This window comes from Mus pahari, chromosome 11, assembly GCF_900095145.1.
Source record: "Mus pahari chromosome 11, PAHARI_EIJ_v1.1, whole genome shotgun sequence".
Taxonomy (NCBI): domain Eukaryota; kingdom Metazoa; phylum Chordata; class Mammalia; order Rodentia; family Muridae; genus Mus; species Mus pahari.
In genome coordinates this window covers 51,962,056-51,982,114 of record NC_034600.1, presented here as the reverse complement: position 1 = coordinate 51,982,114, position 20,059 = coordinate 51,962,056, and the positions used below count along the sequence as shown (strand labels likewise).

General features: G+C 41.4%; 1 protein-coding gene across 1 annotated transcript in view; it reads right to left on the bottom strand.

The window, feature by feature from the left end:
- Nucleotides 1-7,401: 7,401 nt before the first annotated feature.
- Nucleotides 7,402-20,059, bottom strand: part of Mroh2b (maestro heat like repeat family member 2B) — a 62,668-nt gene continuing 50,010 nt past the window's right edge. The window contains exons 34-42 of the mRNA XM_021208659.1: nt 19,135-19,275; nt 18,419-18,533; nt 17,697-17,843; nt 17,275-17,457; nt 13,625-13,780; nt 13,232-13,363; nt 12,637-12,739; nt 11,588-11,653; nt 7,402-7,544 (exon numbers count right to left, since the gene is read on the bottom strand). Of these exons, the coding sequence (XP_021064318.1) occupies nt 7,438-7,544; nt 11,588-11,653; nt 12,637-12,739; nt 13,232-13,363; nt 13,625-13,780; nt 17,275-17,457; nt 17,697-17,843; nt 18,419-18,533; nt 19,135-19,275 (1,150 nt within the window). The 3' untranslated portion in view covers nt 7,402-7,437. The remainder of the gene's footprint in view (nt 7,545-11,587; nt 11,654-12,636; nt 12,740-13,231; nt 13,364-13,624; nt 13,781-17,274; nt 17,458-17,696; nt 17,844-18,418; nt 18,534-19,134; nt 19,276-20,059) is intronic.

Below are 20,059 nucleotides of genomic sequence, written 5' to 3'. Positions count from 1 at the left end.
TGTTTAAACATTAAAACTGTACATACAAATTCATGTCATGCATACTAATTTGTATAAAATTCTGAAGCTGACACCACATATATTTGTCTACTTTAATATCTATCATTATTTTGGTGAGACTTTGAAGAAAACCTTAGCTTTGGGGGATGTATTACCATTACGTGTAGCTACTTACCAAGTTTTCTTGCTCCCACATGACTGAAAATACTACCCATTGGTCATTCTTCCCTCATTCCTCCATTTTCTCTGCTCTTGCTGTATCCTGGTAATGACCATTCCTTTCTTGGATTCTATGTTATTGTGTTTTGAAGTCTACACATGGGTGAGGCTATGTGGCACTTGCCTTTCTGTGCTTGGACTACTTCAATTACCATGATGCCTGCCCATTCCCTTGATTTTGTCACACATGGAAGAATTTCATTTTTTAAAAAATAGCTGGAAAGATATTCTGTTGTGTCTATATACCACATTTTCATTATATGTTCATCTGTTGATGGACATTTGTTTCCATTTCTTGGCTATTGTGCATAGTGCTGCAGTAAATGTAGAAGTCCAAGTGTCTCTTTAGCATGCTGATTTCATATCCTTTGAAATACAGTCAGTAGCTAGATTGTTATTTTATAGGAGACTTATATTTTTAGTCTGTTGAGGTGTCTCCATGGCATTTTCACATTTACATCTCTATCAACGTGTACAAGGACTCTATTTTCTCCATATCCACACCAACACTGTCATCACTGGGTTTTTTGTTCTTTCCTAACAGCCATTGTTCTTGAGGTAATAGCTCACTGTCGTTTTGAAGTGCATTTTTCTAGAATCACCCTTATCTTTTAGTGAAACCTTCCTGCTGTCCAGATGGGACTTCAATCTAAGAGGTAACAGACTGGAAAATAACAGACTAGCCCTTCCCACAGGTCAATATACTCCATCTGTAGGCGTGGCACACTCTTCCAAACCCAATCACAGGCTCTGAAAAGAATGTGAAACTATAGCTTTCTCATGATTCTGTTGGAAGCAGGAAGAGAGCAACTCAAACTTCTCCCTACTTCTCTGCAGAACGGAAAACTTTCTGGTAAACTTGTCCTGCAGCAAAACAGCTCCTCAGGCTCTCTGCTTCTAAAGCAGAACCAAATTTTGACCCCCATGCAGTTAAGAATGGATATAGGGAACTGATTCAGTCCTAGGTTTTGCCTATGAGAATATTTGGAGGAATTGGAAGTCAATACATAAGGAAAGACTTATCTTGTGTCTTCCAGTGGCTCTCAAGTTGAAAACAAAGTGTGAGTTACATCCATCTGGAAAATCATATTCTCCAAATTTATCTAGCATAACTACATAATTTAATAAATAAAATCTAGGACACTTTATCCAGGGTATCCAGGGTATCCAGGGTATGCATATAAATAAGAATGTTTGTTGCATACATAAAGTTTGACAAGTAGACGCAGGAACAAACACCATTATTTTAGGTCATGACTTTTTAGGGGGATTTCTATGCATATGGGCACATAGATCACATACATACATACATACATACATACACACACACACACACACACACACACACACAGTTTTACTTTGGTAAAGAATCCCACTGTTCCTTCCTCGTGTTTCTCTTGATCTCATCATGTCTTCTAGTGTCCTAGTATAAGAGACATCTGCAAGAATGTGAGCGAGACATGCTCATGCCGGCAAGATACTGCTGAAGGGACCCTGATATTGTGGACTCTTGTGAGGCTACGCCAGTGCCTGGTAAACACCGAAATGGATGNTCACAGCCAGCTACTGGATGGAACACAGGGTCCCCAATGCAGGNACTAGAGAAAGTACCCAAGTACCTGAANNGGGNTGCAACCCTGTAGGTGGAACAACAACAGGAACTAACTAGTACCCCCTGGGTTTGTGTTTCTAGCTGCATTTGTAGCAGAAGATGACCTAATCGGCCAACAGTGGGAATAGAGGCTCCTTGGTCTTCCAAACTCTATATGACCTAGCACAAGGCAAGGCCTGGGCCAAGTAGTGGGAGTGGGTGGGTAGGGGAACAGAGGTGGGGGGAGGGGTATGGGAATCTTTCGGGATAGCATTTGAAATGTAAATAAAGAAAATAATAATAATAATAATAATAATAAAAAAAAAAAAAAAAAAAAAAAAGAATGTGAGCGAGATACATGAGAACACCAGGGACAGGAAGTGGGAGTGGGTGGGTTGGAGAGCAGGGTGGGGGGAGGGCATAAGGGACTTTTGGGAGAGCATTTGAATTGTAAATGAAGAAAATATCTAATAAAAAAAGAACACAATACACAAGAAAAAAAGATGAGTGAGAGAGAGAATTGCCAAGAATCTAAAACTCTGTATACTTGAAGTCAGAAAGCTGCACTTTGTCAGTGGTTTCTGGCTAGTTCCCAGACTATTAACATATCTGATTAACTGTGCTTTCTCCAATTTCTGTAAAAAGGTGATTTAAAAAAATAATTGTTTAGGATCAAGCAACAAAAAGTACTATTAGGAGCTATTTGCTTAATTTTAGAATCTATTGATGGTTTCAGATGAAATGCATTATTCTGAATTTTATCCTTTGAAATTCGGCAGCACAGAGACAATTCCTCCTAAACGATTCTTTTGGAATCCTATTTGTTTCTTCCCGTCTGTAATCGCTGTTCTCTATTCCAGTAAAACTGTCCTTGTCTAAGGGTCAGCAGAACAAAACATCCCTAATTTATCAGCAGAACACTGGCTCTCATCGTTGGGTTCAAGGGAATTACACAGAACTGCAAAAGAAATGTGATCCATGGCCTTCTGTACCAGTTGTCGGACCTTTCGGGAAGTCTGTGAACACTGCAGAATCTACCTCACAGCACACATGAGTGGAAAAGTGATTGCACATGGCAGTAAAAGTGAGACAAACAACAGGAGTCATACTAACTGTAGAATTTCCCATAGAAAGTCAACACATATTTCTTCTGTACCACTAATTCCCCAAGCCACAAGGACTCTTTCTCACATGCAAAACTCTTAGGAAGAAGCACAAAGGGTTGTTGGAGGACTGAGTGGGAATATTCTTGGTGACTGTCTGTGAGATAATTATAGTGGGTGGGAGAGATTAATGGAAAGCATATTATGAGGAGACGATCTAAGTTTCTTCTGCCACAAAGACTATTTTATTTATTTGGTTTATTCTGTGAGTCAGTCAATCCAGGTGTTGAATAGATATAAAGAACTATTAGAAAAAGTACTAAGTCAAAACATGTGCTACTGTTGAAGATCGTAATTCCGACGTGTCTCAAACTAGTTTATTTATTTATTTATTTTTGTTTTATTTTGTTTTAAAGACAGTCTCCTCTAGGCCGGGTTGACCTTGAATATGATGGGAAGTTATAGAAAATCTTGAATACTTGATTCTCTTGCCTCTACCTGCTGAGTGCTGGCATTGAAGGCTCTTCTAGTTCCTAGCCCCAGCCAAATTTTATTAAGGTTTTCTCTATACATTCTGAAGTTACTCAGCATGGTGTTAAAATGGAAAGCTATACTTAGATACATACTTAAAATTAATTAAGACTAAATGAAATTAAAAATTTAATTTTTTCAGATGTATAAACTACTTTTCAAAGGTTCATATGGCTAGTGGCTACCACATTGGTTAGTGTAGAAAAATGAAATTATTTAATCAGTGAAGAAAGTTTCATTGGCTAATGCTATTTTGAAAAGTTATTTGATGTAAAATAACCTGCCAAAGGAGATCAATTAAACCCACATTTCTCTATTGTTTTTATTGCTCTGTTTCATATATGTTATGATTGGGAATAGTTTGTTATTCTATTAGGAATTTAATGAAGGCCCTTACCAAGATAATGCATCTATTTGATTAGACATAGAAATTTGCAAATCATTTTGTTGAGACTGTGGACCCTCTGGGCAATGGTTACCTACACGTGCATAATGAATTACCTTCAAAACTTAGTGGTTTAAAATGCAAAGGTCTATGGCCTCAGCTTTGTGGCCCAGGAGACTGGGAACAGCTTAATTTGACTCTGGCTTAGAAACCTCATCAGGGTGCACAGCTTCTGTGGAGTGAGCAGTTTAGAAGGACATGCTATCTTTTAAGAACCTGTCTCGGTCACTACACGCATGAATTCACAGAAGCTACAGTCACTTGCACAAGATCTGCACAATATCAAACCATTCACCCTTCTAATATAGAGGGAGAAGGGGTTTATAAGATCCCACTGCTGAGGTTCGCTGGACAGTCGATGGCTTCTGGATGAGGGAGGGAATCAGTTTTCTTTAAGAATGTGGTCCCTCACCCTGATATAGCTGTCTCATATGAGGCTATGCCAGTGCCTGGCAAATACAGAAGTGGATGCTCACAGTCATCTATAGGATGGAACACAGGGCCCCCAATGGAGGAGCTAGAGAAAGTACCCAAGGAGCTGAAGGGGGTCTGCAACCCTATAGGTGGAACAACAATATGAACTAACCAGTGCCCCCAGAGCTCGTGTCTTGAGCTGCATATGTAGCAGAAGATGGCTTATTATGCCATCATTGGGAAGAGAGGCCCTTGCAAACTTTATATGCCCCAGTACATGGGAATGCCAGGGCCAAGAAGTAGGACTGCATGGGTAGGGGAGCAGGGTGGGGGGAGGGTTTAGAGAACTTTTGGGATAGCATTTGAAATGTAAATAAAGAAAATATCTAGGCCGGGCGGGTGTGGTGGCGCACGCCTTTAGTCCCAGCACTCGGGAGGCAGAGGCAGGCAGATTTCTGAGTTCGAGGCCAGCCTGGTCTACATAGTGAGTTCCAGGACAGCCAGGGCTACACAGAGAAACCCTGTCTCGAAAAACAAAAAAAAAAAAAAAAAAAAAAAGAAAATATCTAATTAAAAAAAAAGACGGGAAAAAAAATGTGGTCTCTGACACATGCTCCACTATGTTTATAGCGCCTTATTTATAATAGCCAGAAGCTGGAAAGAAACCAGATGTCCCTCAATAGAGGAATGGATACAGAAAATGTGGTACATTTACACAATGAAGTACTACTCAACAATGAAAAACAATGAATTTATGAAATTCTTAGGCAAATGGATGGATCTGGAGGATATCATCCGGAGTGAGGTAACTCAATCACAATGCACACATGATATGCACTCATTGATAAGTGGATATTAGTCCAGAAGCTTGAAATACCCAAGATACAATTTGCAAAACACATGAACCTCAAGAAGAAGGAAGACCAAACTGTGGATACTTTGTTCCTTCTTAGAATGGGGAACAAAATACCCGTGGAAGGAGTTACAGAGACAAAGTTCAGAGCTGAGACAGAAGAAAGGACCATCCAGAGACTGCCCCACCTGGGGATCCATCCCATATACAACCACCAAACCAGACACTATTGCATATGTGAGCAAGATTTTGCTGACAGGACCCTGAAATAGCTGTCTCTGGTGAGGCTATGCAAGTGCCTGGCAAATACAGAAGTGGATGCTCACAGTCATCTATTGGATGGAACACAGGGTCCCTAAAGAAGGAGCTAGAGAAAGTAACCAAGGAGCTAAAGGGGTCTGCAACCGTATAGGAGGATCAACAATATGAACTAACCAGTATCCCACAGAACTGTGTCTCTAGTTGCATATGTAGTAGAGGATGGCCTAGTCAGCCGTCAATGGGAAGAGAGGCCCTTGGTCTTGCGAAGATCATATGCCTTAGTATAGTGGAATGCCAGGGCCAGGAAGCAGGAGTGGGTGGGTTGGGGAGCAGGGTGGGGGGTATAGGGGACTTTCAGGATAACATTTGAAATGTAAATGAAGAAAATATCTAATAAAAAATAAAAAGAATGTGGTCCCTGATAGGTTAACCACACTCCAGTGGATTGTCATATACCTGGGTGTATATGAGCAGCACAAATTAGACTCAATGTTATTTAAAAAAGGGCATGAAATTGGGAGGGACAAGGATGCGGGTGTAGATATAGTATGAGTGTGTGTGAGTATGGATGTGAATATGATTAAAATGCATTCCATGACATTTGCTCCTCCACAAAAGGGCATGGTGCCTTGTATGCAGCAAAGACTAAATAAATGCGATTATTGACTAAAAACAGAAGCCCTTGTCTTGGGCTTCCAAGTAGCGTTTGTCATTTTAACTCTGTGCTGAGTAACTTCAGAAAGCCTTAATAGAATTTGGCTATAGCTAGGAATGGTGACAGGCCTCTTCAATGCCAGCACTCAGCAGGTAGAGGCAAGAGGATCAGGTATTCAAGATCTTCTATAACTTCCCATCACATCCAAGGTCAACTCGACCCATAGGAGACTGTCTTTAAAACAAAATAGAACCATCATTTCTGAAACATTCTATTGACCGTATTAAAGTCAGCCCTGTATACTGGTGGAGGAAACTACATGGGGGGGTGTGTGTCTAACCACCAGGATCCAGGATCTTTGGAAACCATACTGGAGATTGGCTTCATCACTTAGAACATACACAAAGATTCCATGGAACATTACCTTCATAAGGACATATTGTTTTTTTCTCATTGCTATGTTCCACTGTTATGTTATGGCTATAACAATGATGTAAAAACTGTAGATACATAATGTTTAAGGGAACGCATACAGGACTATAGGTTCATATTCTTCAACTCAAAAGACTACTTCCATCTCTCGTTTTGTTTGTAGGAACAAAATATTTTTCCTTGAGAATTTGAGACTGAGGACAAGAGAATGTAACTAGTAGGAGTCTTAGGGATAGTCTATCTAGAGGGAAAGATCAATACCATTGCTAATACATAACTATGTTTCATAGTGTTTGTTGTTAAATGTTTATATATGTATATATGTATATATGAAGAACATCTATATCTATTTATACTCACACATAGATATTATGTACACACAATGAATATACATAAAACATGTATATTTTATTGCTTTAGCTTAAAAATAGAAACTTTACTTTTTAGAAGAATATCAAAATGGTCTTTTGTAGAATAATTCCTAGCATAGTTTTGATACATAAATTATAACCTTGGAGACAAGAGGCAAGTTAAAGTTTATCATGTGGTGATATTTGGCTATGGGTAGTGATTCAAATTCTGACATCAATATTAAAGGCCTATGTATAAAAGATAACAGTAGCCCTCTTCTTACCAGTAGTGTAATGTGCGGGTTATACCACTCTTTCGTGTCTGCATTTGCTTGGGTGTACATTTCTCAAGAGAAAGGGCTAATTAAAGCCATGTGGCTGTCATTAATTAAATAACAGGCTATCTCCAAAGTGGATTAATGAATTTCCTACTAATGGAACCCTCCCTGGAAGACTATGGAGTATAATGAATATTCTTATCTAGGTGCCGTGTCTGCCTCTAAGAAGATGCAAGTTTGTGAGTTCATAGGACAAAGACAGGACTTAGTTTTAGAAAAAGCCTAGCAGTTTATTTCCTGATGGTTTACAGTGGGATGTTGATCTCTTTACACCTTCTCAGGAGGGTCTGTAAGGTAGCTTCAGCAGCTCTCTGGACACTGATACAGGGGTCCTGCCGAAGAGCCTGGAGTCCTGAGATGGAAACAGAGAGAGGAACAAGGAGGGTCAGTGCCTAGTAGGAAAAGCAACCAAAGTCCAGCCCTGGTGTATACAGCCCTGCAGTGCTGTACAGGTCAGTCCTGTGTGGTCTCAAGTCAGCGCTCACCTTCTACCCTAAAAGATAAAAAGCAATGAACAGCTGGGGATGGAGCTTGGTGGTAGAGTGTGTAGTTTGAAATTATAAGTTCCAATCTCCAGGAGAGGGAGTTGGGAAAGGAAAAGGAAGAAGAGGAGGAGGAAGAGGAGGAAGAGGAGGAAGAGGAGGGCAGAGCCTTCTGGTTTCCTTCTTTGCCTATAGCAGATCTTCTCCCACAGGGCTCTATATCCAAATAGCACTGGGAGGGAGCGAGCCTCCCCGGAGTGCGGATAGGCCTGTGCGTACAGGTAGGATCACCACTGCTCCTCAAAGGAACCTGCCTGGAACCTTCAGGGCACAGGAACCAAGGGGTGGCCTAGAATGGGAGTCTTCCAGTCTCCATCTGGGCCCAGAGCTGATCGTGCACAACAGAGCTACATATACAAATACCACCAAGAGAGAGCTGGTCTCCCAGGAGTGCCTACACACCTGTGAGCTAAGGTAAGACCACCAATTCTCTTCAAATTCCTGGTCTAAGAGGGACACACAGAGCCATCAGGTCACAGGAACCAAGGATCAACTGGGGACAGGATCTTTCTGGTCTCTGTCTGTACCCCAAAGCTGACCCTTTACCACAGCTCTCCATATCCAAATTCCTCCTGGAGAGAACTGGTCTCTCAGGAGTATAGACACACAGGCTTGCAGTAAAGACAAGCCAAAGTCAGAGACAGCAAGACCAGCTAACACCAGAGATAACCAGATTGTGAAAGGCAAGCAAAAGGACATAAGCAACAGAAACCAAGACTACTTGGCATCATGAAAACCCAGTTCTTCCACTACAGTGAATCCTGGTTACCCCAACACACCAGAAAAGCAAGACTGATTTAAAATCACATCTCATGATGATGACAGAGGAATTTAAGAAAGACATAAATAAATAACTCCCTTAAAGAAATACAAGAGAATGCAGGCAAATAGGTAGAAGACCTTAAAGAGGAAACACAAAACTCCCTTAAAGAATTACAGGAAAACACAACAAACAGTTGAAGGAACTGAACAAAACCATCCAAGATCTAAAAATGGAAGAAGAAAAAAAATAACGAAACTACAAAGGGAGATAACACTGGAGATAGAAAACCTAAGAAAGAGACCAGAAGTCATAGATGCAAGTATCACCAACATAATACAAGAGATGGAAGAGAGAATCTCAGGTACAGAAGATACCATAGAAAACATTGAAGCAGCAGTCAAAGAAAATGCAAAATTCAAAAAGTTCCTAACTCAAAACATCCAGGAAATCCAGGACACAATGAGAAGACCAAACCTAAGGATAATAGGTATAGAAGAGAGTGAAGATTCCCAACTTAAAGGGCCAGTAAATATCTTCAACAAAATTATAGAAGAAAATGTCTCTAACCTAAAGAAAGAGATGTTCATGAACATTCAGGAAGCCTACAGAACTCCAGATAGATTGGACCGGAAAAGAAACTCCTCTGGTCACATAATAATCAAAACACCAAATGCACTAAACAAACAAAGAATATTAAAAGCAGTAAGGGAAGAAGGTTAAGTAACATAAGAAGGCAGGCCTATCAGAATTACACCAGACTTCTCACCAGAGACCATGAAAGCTAGAAGATCCTAGGCAGATCTCATACAGACCCTAAGAGAACACAAATGCCAGTCCAGACTGCTATACCCAATAAAACTCTCAATACCATAGATGGAGAAACCAAGATAGTCCATGACAGAACCAAATTTGCATAGTTTCTTTCCACAAATCCAGCCCTACAAAGGATAATGGATGGAAAATGCCAACACAAGGAGGGAAACTACACCCTAGAAAAAGCAAGAAAGTAATCTTCCTTCAACAAACCTAATAGAAGATAACCACTAACAAACATAAAATAACACCAATAATAACAGGGAGCAACAATCACTATTCCTTAATATCTCTTAACATCAGTGGACTCCATTCCCCCCAAAAGACATAGACTAACATACTGGATATGTAAACAGAACCCCGCATTTTGCTGCATTCAGGAAACACATCTTAGTGTCAAAGACGAACACTGCATTAGAGTAAAGGGCTGTAAAACAAATTTCCAAGCAAATGGTCCCAAGAAACAAGTGGGAGTAGCCATTCTAATATCAGATAAAATCGACTTTCAACCAAAAGTCATCAAAAAAGGTAAGGAAGGGCACTTTATACTCATCAAAGAAAAAAAATCTAACAAGAAGAACTCTCAATTTTGAACATCTATGCTCTAAATGCAAAGGCACCCGGAATTCTCAACTGAGGAATACAGAATGCCTGAGAAGCACCTAAAGAAATGTTCAACATCCTTAGTCATCAGGGAAATGCAAACCAAAGCAAACCTAAGATTCCACATCACACCAGTCAGAATGGCTAAGATCAAAAACTCAGGTGACAGCAGATGCTGGTGAGAATGGAGAAAGAACACTCTTTCATTGCTGGTGGAACTGCAAGCTGGTACAACTACTCTGGAAATCAGTTTGGTGGTTCCTCAGAAAATTAGACATAGTATTACCTGAGGCCCCAGCTATACCACTCCTGGGCATATACCCAGAAGATGGTCCAACATGAAACAAGGACACATGCTCCTCTATGTTCATAGCAGCCTTATTTATAATAGCCAGGATCTAAAAAGAACCCAGATGTCCTTCAACAGAACAATAGATACAGAAAATGTGGTACATTTATACAATGGAGTACTAATCAGCTATTAAAAAACAGTGAATTCATGAAATTCTTAGGCAAATGGATAGAACTAGAAAATCTCATCCTGAGTGAGGTAACCTAAAAGAATACACAAAAGAATACACATGGTCTGCACTCAGTGATAAGTGGATATTAGCCCAGAAGCTCAGAATACCCAAGATACAATTCACAGACCACATGTAGCTCAAGAAGAAGGAAGACTAAAGTGTGAATACTTTGGTTATTATTAGAAGGGGGAACAAAAATCCCCATGGGAAGAGTTACAGAGACAAAGTGTGGAGCAGAGACTGAATAAAAGGCCACCCATAGACTGCCCCACCTGGGGATCCATCCCATATACAGTCATCAAACCCAGACACTATTGTAGATTCCAACAAGTGCTTGCTGAAAAAAGCCTGACATAGCTGTCTCCTGAGGGGCTTCTACCAGTGCCTGACAAATACAGAGGTGGACGCTCATAGCCATCCATTGGACTGAACACAGGGTCCCCAGTGTAGGAACCAGAGAAATGATCCAAGGAGCTGAAGGGTTTGCAGCCCCATAGAAGGAACAACAATATGAACCAACCAGTATCCCCAGAGCTCCCAGGGACTAAACCACCAACCAACAAGTACACATGGAGGGACCCATGGCTCCAGCTGCATTTGTAGCAGAGGATGGCCTAGTTGGTCATCAGTGGGAGGAGAGGCCATTGGTCCTGTGAAGGTTCTATGCGTCAATGTAGGGGAATGCTAGGACAAGGAAGTGGAAGTGGATGGGCTGGTGATCAGGGGGAGGGTATAGGGAGGGGGTTTTTGGAGGGAAAAAACCAGGAAATGGGATAAAATCTGAAGTAATGCAAATAAAGAAAATATCTAATAAAACACACACACACACACACACACAAGAGGATGAAGAAGGGGACAAAGAGGAGGGAGAGGGGGAGGAGGAGGTCATTACTGTGATCAACAGTTTAGATAGCAGGGCATCATTGGGAATGTCAGCAAAGGGGTGGAGCTGGAGGCTGTGATCAATTCATAGAAGTTCTAGGGTCTAGGCAGCTTCAGTAAATAACGTGAATGCTAAACTTCATTATTCCTGGGCTGCTCTGGAGCTTGGAACAATCTCTCTCTCTCTCTCTCTCTCTCTCTCTCTCTCTCTCTCTCTCTCTCTCTGTGAATGAAACAAAAGTTTGTAAACAGTAGGGGTGATACTTACGCATGGTGAGCTGTTCTCTGTCTAATAACTCCACGTATCGATTGGTCAGGTGAAGAATAATGGCATCTAAGGTTAACAAAAGAAAAGGTTACTGACCTCACTGTCAGGGGAAAGTGGACCTGACTGTACATAGTCAAAAGGCTAATGGGCTGATTGGTGACTGGACAAATTACGTAAGTCCCCATATGCCTCTGAGGCTGATGTGCGGAGAGCTTCGACTGGGTGCCGAGCAACCCGAGTGGAAAGTGTTTGCAAGGCCAGCTCATTTAGAAAACTCACAAGCTGGCCTTCTTGGGGGTGGAGAGAATGTATTGTTAGGTTTCAACTTGCATGAGATAGGATTTCTGAATTGGTCAAATTTATAGTGTAATTAAGGCAATGGTGTGCAAGATCCAAAAAAAAAAAAAAAAAAAAACCAAAACAACCAAAAACATGGAGTTAACATGACCATACCAATGGACTGGACCTGCTTACTGTGGGATGGGTCATTAGAACAGGCTTACAGAGACCACTTACATTTTTATAGTAGAAGAGTCTTTAGAGACTCACTCACTTTCTGTGTCATAGATTGGCATGGAGGTGACACAGGGAAGCAAAACGTCCCGTGTCACACAAGCAGAACCTGTATCAATGTTCTCCTCACTTAGATCATCTTGCTGTTCATGTGTTCATCTTGAGAACACAGAATGTGATTCACAAGAAAGAAAGAGGCAAAGTAGTTATTCTGCGGTACCAGGCTAGAAAACAAGACTCTGGGAAAATAAAGACCAAAGACTTGGAGCAGTGGATCTTGGAAGACTCAAGAGAACAGTCAAGTCAGGGGGACAGGGGCTGTGGGTGAGCTGGAAGAGGCTGTACTTTTTCATTTGTGAAAGAAAAGATGATATCACAAGACAGATAGATAACACATTTCTTCCCACTGCCCCCGGCTTCCACATTTTTGTTCTGCCATACCAGCTTCATACCATGTCAGGGAGAGTTCAGTCAGAGTGCAAACTAAACAGGAAAGAACAGACATGGGTGGGTTGGTACTCGGAGGGGACATTCACCTGTGAGCTTCACAGCTGCGCTCCTGATCATCTCCCAGCTGCTGGTGAAGAAGGTGAATGAATGTGTGTGGAGAATCCATAGAATTTCCTGGTTCTTCTTGGACTGGAAGAAACATGGATGAACTCAAAGACAGCCATTGGAAAGTGACCCTTGATGACATTTTTCATCCCATGTCTCCGAAGAGAATGGACCACGAAAGGCTAGTTTTAACATCCATCGCCATACAATGATTGACTGAAAGTTGTCTTATGGCCATTTCAACAAAGATTTAAACAGGAAGGCACTGGAGATCAAGGAACTAGTTGACAGATTTAGTTTCAGGACCACAGAAGAATGGATGCTTATTGGACTTGAGGGAGAGGACAGTGTGTGAGAGGACTAGGGTCGCTGTCATCCCAGCAAGGCTATCTTGGTCTTGTTGTAATTATTTCAATAAAACACAAGAAATATAACAGATGTGACCTGAAGAGGAGACTTCAGTCAGCTTCTTGCTAGAGATTGGTACCAATTATATGCATCCTTCTGAGGTTTGTCTAGAGGTTTGTCTAGTCTCCTGTCTTGCTATTTAGGCAGCACCATCTGCTGTACACTTACCAGTTTCATGCAGAATTGCCTGTAGAAGTCCCTGGCCCGTGGCAGGTCCCGTTCAAGGAGGTGGTCTAATAGGCCATAGAGCTCCTGAAGGCCCAGGAAAGGGATACAGATGACCAAGACATCACGGCATGCCTAGAAGACAGAGATTCTGCTATCACAGTCTATCATATCTGTCATAAGGGGGTAATTGCTCATTGATACAGTAAAAGCAACAGTAGAAGCCTATGGCTTGAAAGGAAGAGAAAGGTGGAAAGAGACAACAAAATGGAATTCTGAGTGGAAGTAGAAGCTTTTGGGTTCAGTTCTAAAGGGTGACTTCTGGCCTACTTTCTGGTTCATGCATCTCAGCCCTGGAGTGGGAGGGGAGGTGAATGTGTCTTCAGGCCTACTTACAGCTCCAATCTTGGGGTTAGGGTCCCAGAGGTGGAGGAGGAATGAGATCATGCTCTTTTTCACTTCCTCAGCAAAAAATATCTTCCACCTTCTTCCTGTTAGGGAGGCTAAATCCTCAAATAAGGAGATGGCTGTCAATCTCACATCATCTTGCTCCTGTGGTGACAAATGGATCTTCTCACAATCTATTCCCTGCTGGCATCCTTTTGGTACCCAGCCCCACCTTGCCGCCATACTTCAAGCAAAGGAAAGAAGGCTGGCATCTGAGCACTGGTGTATTCTTGTCACTGTCTCTGCATTCCAAGGACTCTATAAAAACTTACACAGCTTAGAAAAAGTAATCCTCTAGATTCAGTTTTGTTATAGAACTGAAGACTTGATTTCTGCCTTTGTGGGGAGATTTGATTGCAGAATGACAAACAGAAGAGTTGGCACCAGGATGCCAGGGGCGATTGCCATTTTTTATATACGTTCATAAAGTGTTCTGGTTGCATCATTAAACCTAAAGCTGTGGGTTGTCTTATCTAAGGGGGCATAAGCGTCAGTGCTCTTCTTTAAGATGCCAAATGTTTTGTAAGGGGATGGAAAGCTGCTCAGGGATCCTGACATTGAATCTCAGGTCAAATAAAAACTTGACTGGTAGAAGGACTATCTCATGTCTGCTTGGGGCACCTGTCAATAATCAATCTGATGGCCTCTAACTTAGGAAGGAAATGGAAGGTAGGATGTCTAGGAGGCAGAAAAGATACTGGGACAGCATGAGACACAGGAGATGTGATGAGACAGATGTGTGGTACCTGAGCAGAGGTAACCAGTCATGTGGCAGAATGTAGAGTCAAACAAATGGGATATTGAAAGCTATGATCTAGTCAGAGAAGAGCCAAGCTACATGGCCAAGGCATTTGTAAATATAATTTGAGTCTGAGTCTTATTTCTTGGAATATGGGGCTGGGAGGAAGAAAGAGACCTGACCTCTACAATGCCTGGTCGTCCTCCTGTGGACATGTGAAGTTATGGGAAAAAAAATATATTTTGTCCAGCATAGTTGGAAATGACTTCAAGGAACAACATGTGAGATGACTGGAAGGAAAGCCTTTGTTAGCTCACATGCATACTTTGCTGATGGGGTTCAAAGTTACAAGAAAAGAAGCACAGACGGGTTTTCTGTGCAGGCCAACAAAACTAGATTAAAAATTAGGGAATATCTGCCAAGTTCAATGTTCTCAGTTTTCAGTGATTGCTCATGGTGGCAGTGTGATGAGAAGGGGCGTGGCATAGCCATGGAGTAGGGGTGGGGGCTGTGGCACAGCCACAAGGTTTCACTTCTGCCCTTCACTGCATCATCGAGTTCTGACAGTTACAGAAAAACACTTGCACACTGATGGGGAAGAGAGGAAAGTTGACTGGTGACAGAATTGTGTGCTTAACCTATAGCGAAATATAGAGGGCAGAGTATTACAGAGTTACCCACACTGAAGGATGCGACACTGCTGGAGGGAAATTTGCAAGTCTTTACTAATGTCAGGGTTTTGTGAAAGTTTTATTCACGTATGGTGGTACTAATCTTCACTGGGAGAGAAAAATGCCTAACCTGATAACCAGAAAGTGTTTGCATATCATTTATCACAGCACAGTGTTACATTGCTTTCAAATTGTTAAGAAGACTTGTGACTTACACGGGGCTCAGATCCAAGAGAAATAGTATTCTTTCAACAAGAACCCAGGAATCTAACAGATTGGGCCTGAAAGTCAGACTTCAGATAGTCCCTGAAGTAAAGACTGACATCAATTATCTGTGGAGCAAAAGGGGAAACTTTTTTTTTTTTCAGAAAAATTCTACAGTAGATGGGAGCTCAGTAACCTTTTTTTTGGAGGATAACTTGGGAATTAAACTGATGTTAGCAAATTAAAGAACATGTTTGGGAAAAGTAGGCAGAGAGCTGTTTTCACATGCCAGGTCACTCTAGAATATATAAACAAAGAACAGGGTGCAAAAATACAACACTTGAGAATTATTGGCTGTGGGTATATATTGCACATTAAAATTAAAATAATAAATTAAAATTACATGTAATTAAAACCTAAAGCTAATGAATCACCAAAGTTTCAGAAAGGAACAGAAATATTAAGATATTGGAGTAAATAAATAGGGACATGTTGTACTTCAAAGGAAGGTTTTTTTTTTTGTTTTTGTTTTTTTTTAAATTCTATTTGATACTTCTCAGGCCTCAATAGGAGAGATGACTCAACCAGTTTCCTATAAAATACATAATGAATAGAAAAATTAGGTTTGTGATGAACAGTGGAGGGAATATATGTTTTCAGTCTGGAGACCATAAAATAAATTAATTAATTAAGCTTTAATGTTTATGAAGGCAACACTAGAGAGGGAAACTAGCAATACTCTGGCTCCTTAGGCAACAGGACATGAGGAAAATTTTATAGATGATAAAAACATTAGGTTGAAGTTGTGAAACAGATTTTTACATCCATAGAAGTAAATAAACAAGAAAAAAAATACTAAGACACAGTTTGTAGAATAAAGAAAAGAAATGAGTCCATAGTTTGTACAGATACAGAATACAGAAATGATTCACCTTCACCTAAGATTGCTTAGTGATCTTTGGTGATCAGTCAAATAACTACAATTTATGAGCCCTATGGCCCCTTCATCGTTAACAGCCTTGCAGGTAGACTGTGAAAGCCATCATGGGCATTATGTCATCAGTAAGTGTGGCTATGTTCCAATAAAACTTTATTGACAAATGGCGAGTGTGAGCTGGATTTGGTCCATGAGTTGAAAAGTCTTTGGGTTTGGGAAGTGGAACAGATCACGTTGGAGGAACTAGGAATTGTCTTGATGTCTGTATTCCCCAAAGCAAATGGATTGTGAGAGGGCTGGCAAGATGGCTCAGCAGGTAGGACTGCTCTTCCGAAGGTCCTGAGTTCAAATCCCAGCAACCACATGGTGGCTCACAACCATCCACAATCAGATCTGACGCCCTTTTCTGGTGCGACTGAAGACAGCTACAGTGTATTTATGTATAATAATAAATAAATCTTTGGGCTGGAACTAGCAAGGACTGAGTGAGCAGAGTTGACCGGAGTGAGCAGAGGTCCTAAATTCAATCCCCAACAGACACATGAAGGCTCCCAACCATCTGTACAGCTACAGTGTACTCATATACACAAAACAAATAAATAAAATCTTTAAAAATAATGACTTGTGAGCAATTTATTTGGGAGATACACCCAGGAAACAAACCTGGGGAATGAGAATCAGATAGGGGATGGAGGAAAGAAAGGACCATCTGCTTGCATTTGTGGGTGTGCTGCCCTCACTGGCAAATGGTACTCGAACCTTCTGTGAAGTAAGGACCCTGAGGAATTCGTTTAAGTTTCTTCCCAGGGCTAGCCTCCTCTGTAACAATTCTAGCCCTCTCTGCTTAAATCGGTTGTGTTTTCTATGCCAGGGAGCATGCTTGGGTAGAGGGACCTGGGGAGTCAGCAGCCTGTATGGGAACCTTTGTGGCGACTCTCTGGAGTGGCCACAAAGGGCTGGCGAGGACACCCCCACAGTCTTCAAGCCCTACAGTGGCCATTCTGTCACTTCTTCCAGGGAAGGGAGTCTCCCGAAAGGGCTCACTTACATCTTCAAAGAAAGTTCTTGTTTGGAGTACTATCTCCTTGAAGTAGAAGTTGATGTCTCTTTCTGTGAGCAGCTCCAGGATCTTTTTCAGAGCTTTCAAGCTTTCACAGACGACTTCGGTGCGAGCCAGGTGGTACAGGCCTCTGATGATACATTCTAACATCATCTGCTTATGCTTCCTCACCTGCGAGGAACAAAAGGTCTCAGGGATTGAGAGAACTTGATTCTCTGTGTCTTTTGAAGAGGGTAGGAACTCCCAGGTGGGGATGGCAGCTACAAACGGGTTGTGTGAGCGCATGCACTTCAATCCCCAAGTTGTTAACTAATTCACTTAATTTCCATGAAGCTACCAGATGGGTGCTGCTAGATTATTACCTTGAAACTCTACTTAAACAAATCCTTTCGCCAAAAAAGTTCTCTTACCTTGTGAGGAGCCCCACAGGCTGTGTTGCCCAGTCCCCGGATAGCCATTTGCCTCAGAATGGCATTGGAATCCCGTGCGTTCTGATCCATGAAACTCAGTACATCTCGAAGATTTCCATGTTTCCAAAGGATTGGCTCCTTCATAAGCTGAAACCAACAAACTCCTCCCCTTTACTTAAGGGAGTCCCTTACCTTCAGCGGAAGGCTAAAGACATCTTAGCAACAGTGAAAGATGGCGGCTTACTGCTGTGGAGTGGAGGAAGGGAGCCCTTGCACGTGAGAGCCAGCAAATCTACTGGCTGAGCTCTGAATGTGAGCCTACCCACAGGTCAAGGTAATGAAGACCAGACAATCTAGGTAGGAGGATTTATCCAAGGAGCAGCAAAGACAGAAGTTAGCTATTCCCATTCCTTCCCTAGGTTGGCTAGCCTTATGCCAGGAAAGGGGGCTAATGACCTGCTGATTTTGCATTTTGTCCCCCTCACGTCTATTATTGTCCCTTCTCTGACCCGGAAGGTTGGTTTTCATAGAAGAGGCAGGAGATGGTTGTGAGTGGGATTTCCTTTCTCTTTCACTGCCTGCTTGTGCACCTTTGAAATGGGTCCCTTCACTACTAAAACCCCCCTTAAAGGGGCCCCTTCCATGGCTCCAGGTATCACTAAGCTACATGAGGAATGTAGCAGGGGACTCGTGAACAGGCTCTGTTGAGTATTTTTCCTTGCCTCAGAGAAGAATGCCATGCCTGTTATCCGGTAGTTCTCAGAGGATGAGGTGAGAGACGAGAGTAGGTGTTCCATGATATCCAGTATGACGCCATGTTGCCAGACTGCCATGCTCCTGGGAAACAGAAACGTTAAAGGGGACTTAATTTCCCACTACATCAAAAGTTCTTAATCTGTGAGTTGCAACGCCTTTGACAAACCTCTGTTTCCGAAAATATTTACATTATGATTTGTAAGGGTATAGAAAAAAATTACAGTTATGAAGAAGCAACAAAAGTAATTTTATGGTTGGGAGGGTCCTGACAACATGAGGGACTGTATGAAAGTGTGTGGTTGCATTAGGAGGGTTGAGAACCACTTCTTTAAATAATGGAATAAACTGTAGTGTATTTACAGGGTTTTCAAGCCAATACTTGCATCTCAACAGAAATAGTAGATGAAAGACTGCTGAGCCTTATATTTTAAGATGGCCCATCCAAGTAGTGAATTTAATTTAGTTTATTTAAATTAGTTCACTTGAGTCATTTTTATTTTTTTGTCTTTTTGTTTTTTGTTTTTGTGAGAAGCGGTAAGGTTGGAGCCCACAATACCCCATGGCTCTCCTCTCTGTCCCCAAGGGGAATCTTTTCCCCTTTGTGTTGACTTGATTGTGCATTGCATCTTCAATTCTACACTCTTTGCCCTCTTGCATCCATTCTAGATTGCCTGCATATTACCTGGCCAGTGCACACACGCCGATGTGATGGGTGTCAGGATTGCTAAGGAGGGTCCATAAGTTGTCGCCTTCATCAGATTCTTTTGCAAGGCCTTCTCTCATGGCTTGAGCTTGCAGGCATTTTAGAGTTGCAGTTGAGAGTCTAGAAGAGACAGAAGCCATAGAAGTAAATCAACCCTACACGAGAAGTTTTGAATTAAGTTGACCCTTCCTACTTCTTGTAATCCTCTCCTAATTTATAGATTAGTGGATGCTGTTCAAGACAAAAATAAGACACTCCTATTTTCACACTTCAGTCTTGGGGGGGGGGCGGTCAAAGCCATGTGATCCAATAGAGCCTTGTCAACTGCCCATAAGGAAAAACAAACAAATGATTTAAAAAAAAAAACAACCTGTAAATGGAAAGTGAAAAATAGTTTACTGGCTCTTTGAACTGTGACCTGCCAGTTGCCATTATGTAGATAAGCTGCTATTATCTGTGTATTCACACACAGATGCTTGCATTCAGGTATGGCCCTTTATACCGCTGCCAATTTGGTGAAGTGCCGTCGTGTATTACAGCATGTGTGGAATCTAAATGGTGTTTAAAATGTCTTTAAAAGGTTGCATTATGATTTGACATTGGAATGAAAAGCTATGCAGAAGGTTAGAGAAACAAGATGACATGATAGAAAGGAAGGGTCTGGACCCCACAATTCTCATCCAATTCAGTTTATTCATATTCAAGTTCAATTATTTATATTCAAATTATTTATATTTAATTATTCATATTCAATTATATGTAATCAAATTCAATACAATTTATATTCTTTTTTATTTTAGGCTTTTTTTTTTTTTTTTTTTTTGGTTTGGTTTTTTTGAGACAGGGTTTCTCTGTGTAGCCCTGGCTGTCCTGGAACTCACTCTGTAGACCAGGCTGGCCTCGA